General features: G+C 44.9%; 1 protein-coding gene across 2 annotated transcripts in view; it reads right to left on the reverse strand.

Annotated features, from left to right (window-relative positions):
* The window catches only part of PLEKHM3 (pleckstrin homology domain containing M3), a 127,631-nt gene extending 111,737 nt beyond the window's left edge, over nt 1-15,894 (reverse strand). The window contains exons 1-3 of one of the 2 annotated variants that reach the window (XM_048869471.2): nt 15,746-15,894; nt 13,351-13,516; nt 9-947 (exon numbers count right to left, since the gene is read on the reverse strand). In XM_048869471.2, coding sequence (XP_048725428.1) covers nt 9-612 — 604 coding nt within the window. In that variant the 5' untranslated portion in view covers nt 613-947; nt 13,351-13,516; nt 15,746-15,894. The remainder of the gene's footprint in view (nt 1-8; nt 948-13,350; nt 13,517-15,745) is intronic. The other variant, XM_048869470.2, reaches the window with a different exon arrangement.
* Between the last annotated feature and the right edge of the window lie 324 nt (nt 15,895-16,218).

Genomic DNA, 16,218 nt, shown 5'->3' on the forward strand with positions numbered 1-16,218 from the left:
GTACGTACCAGTGTTCCCTTGAATGTCCTCTCCCTTATTTAGCGTGGGTGATTGGCATGAAAGCCTGGAGCAATTGGTGTCCTGACTTGACGGCGGCTGTACAGAGGCACCTGTGAAGACAAGTCCCCAGTCTATGTGGCTTGCATCCGAGCGTGACCGGTTATGCCCTGGCTTGAAAGTGGAGGCTTCCTCGTTCTGCACTAGGATATCGTTCACAGAGCGGGGCCTGTCTCTCCTCCGCTGACAGAGATTAAAAATCTTAAAAGTCGAGGCTTCCCTTTGCTCCACCCAGGAGAGATTATCCGGGGCTGTCTCCGTTTGCCCTGTAAACGGATCTTTGGCAGGGAACGCTTTCGGAGCGTTGGCTTCCAAGAGGCCATTTCTGCAGCGTTCCCAAATGAGGCTGCTTTTAGCTAAAGAAGTGATGTTTCTCAGGTCTCCGCTGTCTGTTATCTGATTGAATACTTCATGTCCTACCAGCTCAGGAACCTCCTGTACCCCATACACCTCAGACGGTTGCACAACCGTTTCCAGCTTAGCATCAAAACTATTGAAGAAATCTTCAGTCACCTCCAAGGCCGGGCTGATGTCATCAACTTCTAATGCTTCCATGGCTCGTGTTGCTGGAAGGCCTGAGTTGTCAGTGCTGGTTCAGGAAGATGCTGCACAAATGTCCAGGCATAGAGGATAAAGATGCCTTAGGAAAGCTTGTGGCACACACTGACCTCAATATGGCGGGAGAAATACAACAGCCACCAAAGCCTCTGGTGGCAAAAGCTGTTGGTATCGGAGTTTGACTTCAGATGCGCTACTTAACTTCCAGGTGGTAGGATGCCAGGGATGAATTGCTCCTCCACAGCTTTTTGCTGAGTGTTAAGTTATTTACGCAGATCCTGGGAATGCGGTTAAGTTATTCAGTGTAACCAGTTCATGGCAATCTGGAGTTCCTGTAAAGCAGAGCACAGCACCATTTTAATAAACCCTCTTTCATTCAAGTGAAGCTGTTTAATCACCTGATTTTTCCCACTGTCATCATCCCCTCTTTCCTTTTGGCATCAAAGTTACTGTGTACAAAGTTTCCTTACAGGGCTTCTGTTGTCCACGAAGTGGGAGATTACTTGTTATCACTTTTTGAATTAGAACTTGTATAGAGGAGGGTGGGGCACCAGATAAGTGGGAGCCAAGGTGATACCATTTATTAGAACAAGATAAGCTTTTCAGAGCTACAGTGAAAGGTGTTCTTTATTAGCCTTCTGCGATACGGTGACCTATGGAACGCTTGGTGCAGGCTTCTATGAGGATATGAGGGAACCTAAAAAAAACCCTGGGAGACTTTAGGATGTGAGTCGTTCCAGAAACATTAAGGCTGAACTAAGTTGTGCTGAGAATACTTTGCTATCTGATCCTTATTATAAATAGTACAGTGATCACCTGGCTAAAGAACCAGGGCTAAGAGGCTAACGCTGACCTGGACTCTGAATTCCTTCCTTACTTTCTGAACTCTCCCAGGGCATTCGAGAGACAAAGTGGGTGAGGGAAAAGCTTTTCTCTGTCAACGGAAGTTGGTCCAATAAAAGATATTACTTCACCCCACCTTGTCTCGCTAATATCGTAGGACCACTAAAGCTACATCAAGACAACCTATCACAGGGCATGTAAAACAGCGGTGGAAACATAAGAGCGTAGCAACACAATGCTAAACAAAATCCAGCATGTCCAGAGGCGTCATTAACCAGCAGACCATCACCTCTGGGCAACTGGCTCTGATGTCTCTGCGAAGTGCAGAGGCAGAGAAGAGTTTTGAGGCCCAAACCTGCGAAGCGCTGAGATGGGAGCTGAGCGATCACGGCTCCTCAGCACTCATTCCGGTACAGTAAGGGGCTGCTCCATTCCCAGGGAGTAAATCCCAGTCTCCTCACCCCTGCTGCTGTGTCACCCATCTTGAACTGGGGCTCCACTCACTATGCTCCTGTTGTTTGGGGCAGGCACAGCTAAAATTGATCCAAATCAATCAGAAACACACCTCTATAGATTCTTGTCACCATCTGTGGAGGGATTTCTATTAGTTTGAGTGCAGGCCTCTAGATACTGTATTTAGACAGACCTCACTAGTGCTGGAGGAAGCCAGTGTTGACACTGAACTTAAGAGATTTTCCAATAAAACTAAACACAAAATAGTTAAATGTTTGTTTATTTATTTTTGAAAAACTCTGCACTATTGTGTGCCCTTGCCATTTCAGAGGCTGCTCCCCATAGGAATATAAAAGTCCCCTACTGCTATCAGCTAGAGCAGTTACTCCTTTAGCCAAACTGGTTGAAGCTCAACTTTTAATGTAGCAGATCCTGCAGCTGCTCCATCTTAATAAACAGAAGACAATTCAATTTGTTCAGAACAGAGGGGAATGAACAGTCTTATACTGGGGAGGGTTTGTATTCCCCAATAAGTCGGTTTCCACCCACGGTTTGCTCTACTGTGGCAAATAACTTATTTTACTGTCCAATAATACGCAGCCTTCCATCATCTTTGCTATCTGGGTCTTAGTTGCTGCAGTTCAGAAATGGTGGTCTTTGTAAAATGCTTTCCAAGACATGTGCTTTAAAAACAAAAATATGCATAACCACGGTAACTTCAAACCTTATCCTGTTTTTTCTCGGCGGTGACTATGGTCTTCAAATCATCATGCTTCAGACAGCAGCTTCAAATAATATTGCCTTGGTGCATATTAACTACCACCCTGTGACGGGCAACATCAGCAAGAAGAGCATTGGCTCACTGATTTGCTAGGCTGCTTCTGACTAATTGAGTAGAGATGGGGCCGGAATCAAAACGGGTGAAGCTGAACAAAATGGGTGTAAAACGGTGTCAAATCAGAATGGGGGGTGTGTAATGGTCCCTCTGCACAGGTGTCTAACAATGGCCAAGCAAAGGACTGATCCAAGCCCACGCTATCCCCCTCACAGTTTTCATTCTGGGTCAGACCCAAAATTGTAAGGAGCCAATTTGCCATTGCTAGTTCAGGTGTAGCTCCCGTCTTAAGGGAATAGCTGACACTGGGAGATTTCCAGCATTTGGGGCCCAAATCTCCCCAAACCAGCTTGTGAGCTTCCAGTGCTGTCAAAACTGAACCTGAAACCTTATTCAGGCTTGAACCAGAACACCAGACCCTAGCCTGATCCTAACCCAGATCTGGACATCAACTCTGTGGTCCATCTCTACAGCTTGAGGAAAATTCTGGCTCCACTGAAGTCAACGGGAGTTTTGCCATTTGTGACAGATGTGGCGATTTCCTAAAATATCTGTGGGAGATCTCACTGTGTTAAGTTTATGTATCATTCTGGGCCAGGGATTGTATGTAATTTCATGGGGGAGCATGATCACAGCCCTCCGGGAACTAAGAACAGTGTGTGGGGTGGTGGTGGAGCTTATGGAGCTAATTCATTCAGGTTTTGACACCTCCAGAGAGGTACCCCCACCTGAAGAGGCTCCCACATACTGGTTCACACTGGATTCTCCAGAGACCAACAGACAGAGAAGGGACTTTTGGATAAATACCCTGAGTTTAAAGTGACTAAGGGCTTTCTGTCTAGGGGGGACCACAATCCTTGTTGAAGGACTATAAGTAATTGGCCTACTGTTGGGTGATCGCCGATAAGCTTATTAGCATGCTTGTAAGTTCTTTTACTGGTTTACTATGTTTTCTCTGTAAGGCTTTCCCCTTAAGAATAAATGTCTTTGCTTAGAAAGGGCCGTGTGGTGACTTATAACTGTGGCACTTAGGCTGTTTGTAGCCTCTGAGGAGAAAGGGAAGCAGGTCTGCTTAAGCAGTCTGGTTTGCTGGGGAACTCACAGTGCAAGCAGGGAGCTGTGCAGCCTGGAAATACTCCAGGCAGGAAGGAGAGGGGACGCAGGTCTTCACCAAGAGAGTGGGGAGCTGGGAGCCTAGAGTGTGTGCAGTGATCCTGAACTATGACACCATTGACTTTAGCTGGGCTGGGATTTCACCCCTCATTTCACCGCTAATATGCAGCTGTCTCTGAAGAGGAGGGCAGAAGCAACACAGAGCATAGGTGCTTATTGACCGCTCCCTGCCCCAAATCTCCTCTTGCAAACCAACAAAACAAGAAAAGGAGTACTTGTGGCACCTTGGAGACTAACTAATTTATTTGAGCATAAGCTTATGCTCAAATAAATTGGTTAGTCTCTAAGGTGTCACAAGTACTCCTTTTCTTTTTGCGAATACAGACTAACACGGCTGTTACTCTGAAACCAACAAAACAAGAGTGTCTTGGGATAACTGGGCAGGCACCATGATCAGTGCCTGGACAGCACAAAGCAGAGCAAGGAGTAACTTCCATGGGTTGCAAAGGGAGTTGCATTTAGAACTCCTCAGCCAGGATAAGCACGTGAGCAGAAGGCTTTTGCATGGGAGAAAACAAATGGAGGGAGAATAAAGGACTTCCATAGCTGTAACCGACCCACCCTCAAACCCTTCACTGGCATTTCTTTATGAGCGATGGCTCATACCAGGACTGCTTGATATTCATTTACAAATTTGCAGTTAGTGTTAGCTTGGGCAGAATCAGCACTGAGATATAGTCAAATGCCAAACAGTGCAAGTAACAGGCTGGCCCACACAAAGAGGCCATTTCACCTGCGTTGGCAGAGAACCCAGCCCTGCTCCCACTTGATGGATTTAAACAATCTGAACAGCAATGATTGGACAAGGGCTTGTGACCTGTACGGCGACATTTCAGGGGAAGACAAGGGGCAACAAAACACACTGTCCCTTTGTCCCCTAGTCTACATCAATACAAGACAAATCAATCAGCGTACCCAAGAAATTGTACACTTTCACTTAGCAGGTTTATTACCAAACACTGGAGACCCTGTTTTATGGGGCTGCAAGTTTGTCCTGATTTTGTGGGATGAGGATTATCTCATGTCACACAACCTCCCACATTCTTGTAAAGCCACGGGATTGTCTCCAAAATGACTTCACATTCCAGAAGCACATGGTGATACTGAGTCACATGGTGACAGGATGATGGGATGCTGCACCCTGACGTTACTTTGCACCATCACCACCTTGGGATACAGTATGCCCTGCACAAACTGTTATAAAAGGTCACCTCAGTGGGGAGTGGTTACCCCTTTCTATAGAGTCTGGGGAGTGCTTCCTTAAAGGATGAAAAGTGCTACGTAAATGCATAGCAAATTATCAGTAGTGCTTAGATACTACACTGATACGTCCTCTATAAGAATACCTTACATAGGTTACATCTGTCAATAACGAACTCTAAGAGTTCCACTCAGGCTTTTGCATTTAACTTGGATCAAATGAAACTAGATTCCGGTACCCAGATAAACAAACACAGGAATAGGAGGGGTCCAGAGACAAGTGACTCAGAGTCCATATGAAGAGAAAGGGAAGAGAGTAATACTCTTTAGTTAAGGGAAGAGATGAATAAAAGAGGGTCTGATCAAGGCATATAAAATAATGAATGCCATACAAAGAGTCAATAAGGCATTCCCATTTATTCTTCATAATACCAGAACAAAAGGAACATTCAATTACATTCAAAAGCAACACAACTAAGACTGACAAATGATGGGAAGTACCTAACCTGTGGAGCGCCATGCTACAAGACCTTGGCAGCGAAGAGGCACTTTAGAATAATTTACCAAGCGGGTTAGGAGTCTAAGTGCCACTGAAAGTCAGTGAGACTTGAGCTCCTAAGCCACTTAGGCACCTTAGAAATTTTTAAGCTAAAACATTAGTAGGGATTGGGAATTTTGATAACTTGGCTACAGGGAAGGGCTGAGTGCCCCCTCACATCTTCCCACCCCCCGGAAAGCTAACAGTCTCCTCTTTGCAGAGCTCCTCTGTCTAGCCTTGCAATCATGAGTAGAGCCCTACCAAATTCACAGTCCATTTTGGTCAATTTCACGGTCATAGGATTTTAAAAATCGTAAATTTCATGATTTCAGTTATTTAAATCTGAAATTTCACAGTGTCCTAACTGTAGGGATCCTGACTCAAAAAGGGGTTGCGGGGGGGGGGAGGGTCGCAAGGTTATTGTAGGGGGTATTGCAGAGCTGCTATCCTTACTTCTGGGCTGCTGCAGGCGGCGGCGCTGCCTTCAGGGCTGGGCAGCTGGAGAGCAGCAGCTGCTGGCCGGGAACCCTGCTCTGAAGGCAGAGCCGTCGCCAGCAGCAGCGCAGAAGTCAGGACGGCCTGGTACGGGATCGCCACCCTGACTTCTGCGCTGCTGCCTGCAGAGCTGGGCCCTCAGTCCGCAGCCACCACTCTCCGGCCACCCACCTCTGCCAGCAGCAGCGCAGAACTCAGGGTGGCGTGGTGCGGTCTTGCCACCCTTACTTCTGCGCTGCTGCTGGCGGGGTGCTGCCTTCAGAGCCGGGTGCCCGGCCAACAGCCGCTGCTTTTCAGCTGCCCAGCTCTGAAGGCAGCACAGAAGTGAGGGTAGCAATACCACAACCCCCCTAAAACAACCTTAGACCCCCCTGCAACTCCCTTTTGGGCCAGGATCCCCAATTTGAGAAACACCGGTCTCCCCCATGAAATCTGTATAGTATAGGGTAAAAAGCACACGAAAAACCAGATTTCATGGGGGGAGACCAGATTTCACGGTCCGTGATCTGTTTTTCACGGCTGTGAATCTGATAGGGTCCTAACCATGAGAGACCAGATTATAACCTGTCACCAGGATAGGACAGAATATCACCCATCCTGCGCCACACAGGGTAATTTTGGAGGGAAATTCTATGTTTACAGGAAAAGGAAGGAAACATTTTTTTCTGGCAGGCTGTTCCTTTCTTTATGGCTGCTGCTGGAAGCTGGAACTTTAGGAATGGAGTTGAAGGGATGGGTAAGTAGGCCGAGGGCATGACTGGGCTGCAGTATTTTCCTACAATTAGAATAATTTGATTTTGTTAAAGGGTGTTTTTTTTTTAAATATGCTTTTTAAAACTTGACAGTCCAACTGTAAAAACCCGAGTAGCAGCCTTTCACTATCAGGGACACTGATTTCTTTTTCCCCTTAAAGAACACTCAGGCGCAAATTTTCAGGATGATGCACAGGGATTTAACTGCCTTGCATTGCAAGCGGACCCCTTAGGCACTAGAGATCTAAAACAGTACAATGTTGTCTCATGAAACCTTGTATTTACATAGCTCCTTTCACCCAGGCACTTTACTAACTGCATATCGGGATCACCCACCTACCGCTGAAAAAAAAAGACCATTTAGAAATAGACTGCTTGCCACATCAGGAACAGTTATTTTAGAAGGGGAAATACAGACTAACTCCTTCAGCTCAAGCTACAGGGGGGAAGACCAAACATAGCTCCCGAAACTGGGCCAGTCAAAGCCAGATGAGGGCACAGCCACTATAAGTCTGTGCCTTAGGACCCAGCTCCCTGGGTCACGTGATCACATCAGACTCTCAGCTTCCATTTAAAAATAAAAAAGGATGAAGTTTTTAGCCTTTGCTTTTTTCAAAAAAAGCTTGAAAAAGTCACCTGGGTTTAACTGATGCAGCAGCCTCTGCCTGAGTCTGCAGACAGCCTGAAACACATCTGAGACGGGTGACCTGTCGCATGCATCTCAACGGGAGCTTCAGTGCAAGGCTCTCTGCCAACACTACCCTAGCAGAGCATTCTGTGTGGCGGGAGAAGAGAGAAGTGGGTCTCTGCCCACCAAAGCAAATACAACCTGGTTCCTGGGGTAAATTCTGGGGCCCTTCTCCTTCACCACTCTAGGTGGAGGCTAGGGCCACAGTGTGGGCATGAAGCTGTCTGCAGGGCCCTGTGTTGTGGTGTGCCTAAGGTCTGGATTGCCTTAATCCAGGCCTGGGCCAGGACACCCTAACTCTTACAAAACATGCCATAGGATCTACAGGTATGTTTCCACAGCACACTAAGCCCAGATCTGTGGAACCCAGGCTTGTGGATTTGGGGTTTCCAAATCCATGCTGGTGCGTCCACATTGCATCTTAAACCTGGCTTTACAATTGCTGGACCTGGGTCCCACAAGCCCGCTAATGTGTCTGTATGGCACTACACCAGCCTTCTGAATCAGGTGTGTACTTGACCTGCATCTGTGTTGCAAAATGGACAGGGCTTGGATGCGAGTTGCAGTGGGACTCAGGCTCTCACCCAGCCCGCTCAGACGGTCCTAGGACCCGGGTCCTCAGTGCTTAGTGACCTGAGTCAGACTGATCTGTGTGTGGACAGAAAGGGGGCTTGGGCTCAAAACTGAGTCAGAGCCTGGGCTTGGGAGAGTGCAGTATAGACACGTCCTATAGTGACAAGAAGTGACCAAGGCCTTGGATTCACTTCTCATCCAAAAGAATGATTGACACCTCTTTTGCTGTTTTCAGAATCTGCACTCCATGACTCCCGAGATTCAGGGCCTGTCGGCCCTTAACACCTTATGTTCTTTTCTATGAATCGTGCTCTCAGCTATTTCAGTCTGTAACTTTCCTCTGAGGAATGACACACCTTGAGCAACTAATGCACAGATTTTTCTCAGGACACCTTGCACTTTTTGCAGCTACCAAGATTTTTAGATGGCTGCATTGGGTCAGGTGATCAAAATATTATCCAGAATCTAAATTAGCTGTATTTTGGTCACTTGAAATCCCTGAGAACCATACTTATCTGTGTAGCAGCACTGTAGGGTCACTATCAAACTAGTTAGCTAGCAAGACAGATCAAGTCACTTCAGAAGTCACTTTCATGATTTCAGAGAGGGAGTATATTTGACTGGTTAGAGCGGTGGCTCTCAACCTGTCCAGACTACTGTGCCCCTTTCAGGGGTCTGATTTGTCTTGCGAACCCCCAAGTTTCATCTCACTTCAAAACTACCTGCTGACAAAATGAGACATAAAAATACAAAAATGCCACAGCACACTAGTACTGAAAAATGGCTGACTTTCTTATTTTTACCATATAATTATAAAATAAATCAATTGGAATATAAATATTGTACTTGCATATCAGTGTATCGTATGTAGAGCAGTATAAACAAGTCATTGTCTGTATGAAATTTTAGTTTGTACTGACTTGGCTAGTGCTTTTTTTGTAGCCTGTTGTAAAACTAGGCAAATATCTAGATGAGTTGATGTACCCCTTGGAAGACCTCTGCGTACCCCCAGGGGTACCTGACCCCTAGTTGAGAACCACTGGGCTAGAGTAAAGGTCTAGGCATTAGGATTCCTGTGCTGTAATTTCAAATCTATCACTGACCGGTTGTGTTTTGACAATAAATTTGTGCCTCAGTTTACCAATACTTACTTACCTCTCAGGGATTTTGAGGATCAATATTTACAAAGAGTTTTATATTTAAGGGATGGAAGATGGCAGAGAATGCAAAGTATTGGTGCATAGCACATTGTTTTCCCAGTTCTATCCACGCTGCAGACCAAATAATGCCCCCAAAAGCAGATATTAATCGTTTGTAGTGGAGTAGTACCTACAGCAGCGGTTCTCAACTTTTTCTTACACAACCCCCTTTATATCGGGATGAGCCCAGGATTCCTCTCTCATCTAGGAGAGACGCCGCTCCCATCCAGCAATATGAGAAGGGCTGGGTGGTGGCAACCCCTAGTTTGAGTACCCCTAACCAGCAGGCCTCAATCAGGGATCAGGGCCTCACTATGGAAGGTGTTGTACATACATATAACAAAAGGAGAGCCCTTGCCGCAAAGAGCTTACAATGTAATGCAATGTACTGGGAATCGCAACTGCATGCACTTATGCTGGTTTGCTCACTGCGAGTCTGAATCTGTAAAGAGAACTTCTGCCACTTTTCCCTATTCACTACAGGTTGCTTGAAGGGAAAAAACACACAGCCAGAATCCTGAAGTAATTTGAGTACAATAAGGGACAGCTGTCATAAGGCAATTTTAATGCATCAGCCTTAACATGGTCCCTTTCAAGATTATATGAAATAATTGTTGGATTGAGTATTTAAATATGTTTTGGGGGGGTGGAAGAATCGAGATCACCCACCCCCCCTTTAATGTCTAAATGGGAGGTGAGTCCCCAAACCTTCTTCTGTTGTAACATGGGATTAGAGCATGAGAAAACACTAGTATATGGCATTCATCTTTCTTTAGATCGGGTGGTTTATTAGATTTTGGGCCTTAAAACAGCTGCTAGCCCCCTGGTCTACCAGTACTTTTTCGGCACTGGTCAGCGAGTAAATATTACAAGCCCTGGTCAATCTTTGCACAAGGAGAAGAGTCTCTAAACAACAATTTTTAAAGTACTTGTAAAAATAACAACTTCTCATTATTAGTTAAGCACTGGAACTGGTTACCGTGGGAGGGCGTGGACTCCTTGTCCTTGGGAGGTATTTAAAAACAATTAAATATCTGTCAGTGTGCAGAGATGGGCTAGGTCAGTGGCTCTCAACCTTTCCAGACTACTGTACCCCTTTCAGGAGTCTGATTTGTCTTGCATACCCCCAAGTTTCACCTCACTTAAAAACTACTTGCTGACAAAATCAGGCATAAAAATACAAGTGTCATGGCACACTATTACTGAAAAATTGCTTACTTCCTCATTTTTACCTTATAATTATACAATAAATCAATTGGAATATAACTATTGTAGTTACATTTCAGTGTATAGTATACAGAGCAGTATAAACAAGTCATTGTCTGTATGAAATTTTAGTTTATAGTGACTTCGCTAGTGCTTTTTATGTAACCTGTTGTAAAACTAGGCAAATATCTAGATGAGCTGATGTACTCCCTGGAAGACCTCTGCATACCCCCCAGAGGGTACGCATTTACCCAAGTTAAGAACCACTGGACTGGATGACCTCTTGAGGTCTCTCCAACCCTACATTTCTATGATTCCATAATATAAATCTGAGACATTCAGCTGTCCAGGAAAAAAGCTGGGCCCAGTATAAGAATTCCCCATAGTCCAGGTTACACCAGTGCCCTAAATACGTACTTTACAGTATCATATATATTCTGAGACAATACACCTAATAATTCTAGGAAAAGCTTACAAGAGCCAGAGCAAAAGTATTCTCAGTCAAGAGCTCTTGAATGCTGGATAAGCTAGCAGAGAGATAAGATTGATCTTAAATTAATCCAGATTACTTAATTAATTTCATCCTGCAAAACCTAACTGTCTGCTAGATCCCTCCTGCCAAGAAGAGTGACAAGGAACACCCATGCCCACACATACAAAACAACAACAAAGACAGGTTTCAGAGTAACAGCCGTGTTAGTCTGTATTCGCAAAAAGAAAAGGAGTACTTGTGGCACCTTAGAGACTAACCAATTTATTTGAGCATGAGCTTTCGTGAGCTACAGCTCACTTCATCGTATGCATACTGTGGAAACTGCAGAAGACATTATATACACAGAGACCATGAAACAATACCTACTCCCACCCCACTCTCCTGCTGGTAATAGCTTATCTAAAGTGATCATCAAGTTGGGCCACCCTCCCACCCCCCGACGTTCTGGTTAAACTTGGATTTGTGCTGGAAATGGCCCACCTTGATTATCATGCACATTGTAGGGAGAGTGGTCACTTTGGATGAGCTATTGCCAGCAGGAGAGTGAGTTTGTGTGTGTATGGGGGTGGGGGGGTGAGAAAACCTGTATTTGTGCTGGAAATGGCCCACCTTGATTATCGTGCACATTGTGAGGAGAGTGGTCACTTTGGATAAGCTATTGCCAGCAGGAGAGTGAGTTTTTGTGTGTGTATTTTTTTGAAAAAAGGGGGTGGGGGGGTGAGAAAACCTGTATTTGTGCTGGAAATGGCCCACCTTGATTTTCATACACATTGTGAGGAGAGAAGTACTTGTGGCACCTTAGAGACTAACCAATTTATTTGAGCATGAGCTTTCGTGAGCTACAGCTCACTTCACGAAAGCTCATGCTCAAATAAATTGGTTAATCTCTAAGGTGCCACAAGTACTCTTTAACAACAAAGACAGTCTCCTCGAAGCTGGGAGAGGTAAAGAGCAGAATCAGCCATGATGACCTCTATGGATAACACTAGGTAAATCTAAAGGGCAGTATTGAGTGCTTAGATGCTACAGAGCTCTAGAAGTAACTGAGAGAGCTGAGGGGTGGGATCCCGTTAATAATGACATGTACCTGTGCAGCTGGCGGGGTTCAAAACTATATATCCTGGGGAAAGTTGATGCAGCTCTGCTGTCTGATGGAAGTAGGTTGATTCATGCTTGATAAAGATCTAGCCCAGTCCCTTTAAGCAAGAAGGTTCCCAGAGCATTCTATGGACATGACAAACTGTACTACATATCTAGAGAACTCTTCACCCATCATCACCGAACGTAATATTAGTTAATAATTGGCACCTACAGTACACCGGGCTTTTAATTTTCCCAGCACTTCGCAAACATTCATGAAAATGCAGCAACCTCTAGGGTAAAACATGGATGCAAACAGCCCATGGCAACAGCGGGCAACAAGCACAGTGCACAAAATGAGGTGAACATGACGGGCAATGAGGAAACATGGATCATGTAAAGCTTTCCCCCACCCCCCAGGACAGGTTTGTGTACAGCGCTCCAGAGATCTTTATCACACAGCCTGGCTGACTCCCTTGCCCTACAGCAATCTGACACATACTTCCCTCTAGGCCGAAGAATGCCCTGAGAAATGAGTGGCTGCATCACTTCCTGCTGGCTTCACGGGGATTAGCTGTTTGAAAGCTCTCCAGCTGGGCGGTGACCCTGGAAAGGAGCAGGGAGTCTGGGCAGAGATGGAATAGAAGGCAAAGCAGCCTTGCAGAAGGGCAGCCGTATAGCAGGTTTTCCAGCATGTGTGCACACAGCACAGCAGCACGTGCCCCAAGTCAGAGGAAAAAAGCTAAGGCCCCAATCCAGCAACGCATTTAAGCCTGTGAGTCACCTCAGTGAAGTCACGAAGCACATTGCTGGACTGAGGCCTTACGCAGTCTGGCACTGATTCAGCAAGGCAGTGAAGCACATTCCTACCTTCAAACACATGAGCAGTCCCGCTGCCTTTCAGCCGGATGACTCATGTGCTTCTCACTAGGCACGTGTGTAAGTACCGTGCCGAATCAGGGCCCTAATGAACACTTACTGTACATCACCATCTGACAAGCCTACACTATGCTGCAAACGGGGCCTACATCTATTCTTTAAGTGGGGATGTTGGCCTGGGCTTCTACAGCGATCAGCCCACTTGCCTCCCTGGAGTTCTACCCAGCCCCGTCGGAGGCAGACGGCATCCTGGGGGACCCTGGAGGTTGCCCAGTTCTGTTTCTTTGCTTCATGTGTGTTTACTTAATTCACATTTTGTCACACTGACCTGGTTAAAAACCCTGCACCTTCTTCCAGCCAAGCAGGCAATTCAGAAACACAAGAAGAGAACAGGCTGTGTTAGCTTCCGAGATCAGCACAAAGAGGAGTGAGCCCTATAATACTGTAGCCATCAGATGTTGTTATAGGTGATGTCACTGGGAGGACCCACGAGGCTGCAAGCACAGAGGGGGTGGTGTAAAGACCTAACTAGACATTTTAAGAGATATATTATTCTGGTTGATGCCTTTTACAACTGGATCTGCTGTGCTTGATCCATTTGTCTCCAACCAGAAAGTACAGGTGGGGGGGCGGGGGCCTCCCAGATTGCAGCTACCAATAAATAAAAGATCTTTTAAAATTAAATAATCTGCCTTGAGGTTCTACTAGAGCTGCACTCTCATTCTAAAGCCCCTCTCTCATATTTCACAGAGCTGTGTTGGGAGCCAGAACCAGTACTAAAAAATCCAATAGTACTTTTTTTCCCAAATGGAAATCTGAGTTGAAAATGGATGGAGATTACTGGAATTTCTACTCAAGTTGTCCCTCTGCTGTTGTTTGTGCACCAGGGTCCTGCTGGCAAGTGTCCCCCACCCAAGAGATGCCTGCTTTTCAGCTGAGAAGCGTATGTATGTAGGCCCAGGAGCTATTGGCACTCAGCATCTCACATATAGGCCCCAGAGCCATTGGGGATCTTTCTGGATAAAGAGCTATCCAGCATAAATGTAAAGGATTATTATTGTAACTTTAGTATCTAGACTCCAGCCAATTCTCCTAATCAAGTACAGTACTCAAGGAGCTGACCCTGGATAATTCAAAGCTAATCACACTAAGACCTTGGAGTTCACCTGAATATAAGTGCATGTATGATTATATTTAAAAAAACGCCATTTAACAACAAGCATAAAATCATTTAAAAACAAATCTTTTCTGATTTCCCAACTAGTGAGTCCTGGCAGTGTGACACATTTATTATCACCAGAAAAAAAGAATAACCCAATGGAGACTGAACTTCAAAACAGCACAGCAACCCAACCCTCTGAGATCATGTCAACCTCATGAAAATCAGCCAACTCAGGGGGATGGTTACAACAGCACATTATTGTTATAACACCGTATTATTCCTCCTACACAGTCACAATACAGATTGGTCTCACAGTTTACTAACAAAAAAAATTACAAACTTTATCTCAAGCGATCTTTGCAAAAATTCAGCAGAAACCTGACAACAGCTGATTGACTTAAACGCAACATATTATTTGTAAGCTGCAAAAACCAGTCAGATCCAAGGAACTCAGATACAGTGGTGATGGGGGCCATATATAAGTACCTAGCTAGTGTAGATTAGATCCTTCAGCTACATTATGTAGTTCCCTCTCCCACTACGCTGAGTTTGTGATTTTTTTTAATCTGGAATTTAAAACCTGTAAACTTCTGATTCAAGAAAAATGTCACTAAACCCTAAACCTCCCAAGCTATATATTGGGGTTACTGTTGCCTGAAATGACTGACATCCTGCTCCTTCAAAGATTTTCCACATGCTTATCTTTATGCATTGTGAGTAGCCCCATTCACTTCGGTGGGACTACTCAATGGGAGTAAGTTTACATGTGTGCATAAATCTTTGCAAGATTGGATCCTTGAATATTTGTTTTCTGAGACAAATAATGCATTCTCTTTGCAAAACTATTATTTCACTCTATCCTATTGGTGTCACTGATAGCATCTAAACTAACACTATAGGTATTATACAAGGAAGGCATATTTATTGGGATTACTTAATCCTACAGTTAATAATTCTATTTATTATGTTTTGGGAGTTTGTCCCATAAGAAAGCAAAAACTTCATTGCGAAAAATAAAAGAAAATAAAATAAAACACTGCAATGCACTTCCCACCAGCATAGAGTGATGTATTTGTGTTGTACTGCAGATAGGTACACAACTGCACAATGGAATTTGATTCTGCCTACCTGGAGCAATGAAAATTCCAGCTGAAGTCATTAGGAGTTTGGGGTGTTGCAAGGATTTCAAGAACTGCACCTTTAATTATAGAGTCTCTGTGTGTGTGTTTGTGTCTGTTTCTCTGGCTAGATATATTGCTACATAGGTGTATGTATATATACACATCTCTGTGTGCTACATATAAACACACACGTATTATATACACAGAGGTATGTATACATGTGCATGCATGTCTGTATACAATATATAAATACAAATATAGCTGCAAGGTGATGGGCACCCCAGGAAAACCTAAGCTAGACAACTGTCTCTCTGTGTGTGTGTATTTATAAAACAGTGAGAAACAGCACAGAATGATCAAACCTTTGATACATTTCCTGATATGTAAAAAACAGAAATCCAACCACAAACCCGCAGATTAACAACAAAGGGAACATTTACCTGGCCCTCTGGAACTCCAGAAAACCCACCTTGCCATTTCTTCCTAATAGATGATCTTTGCTGTACAATTACTCCTCATTCTGCCAGGACAGGCAACATATGTGTCCTGCATTATCCATCCTTCTCTCTGCTCTGTGTTTACAATCTGCCTGCCTCAGTCCCTTCTCAAATCCTTCCCTTCCACCACCGGGGAAACAGGTCCTCTGACAGCAAGGTTCCAGCTCACAGAAGTTCCTGCTTTCTGCCACTTCGCTCTGTGGCACATAGCTGGCCATTAGTCATCACTATGTGACACATAACTCTTCTCCCTGTTTCTTTTAGTCCTGTGCACTGCTTTCATCGTCTGCTCTCTCTCAGATAATGCAATACCTATGACCGTTAGAATCATAGAATCATAGAATATCAGGGTTGGAAGGGACCCCAGAAGGTCATCTAGTCCAACCCCCTGCTCGAAGCAGGACCAATTCCCAGTT

This window comes from Caretta caretta, chromosome 11 (assembly GCF_965140235.1).
Source record: "Caretta caretta isolate rCarCar2 chromosome 11, rCarCar1.hap1, whole genome shotgun sequence".
NCBI classification, from domain to species: domain Eukaryota; kingdom Metazoa; phylum Chordata; order Testudines; family Cheloniidae; genus Caretta; species Caretta caretta.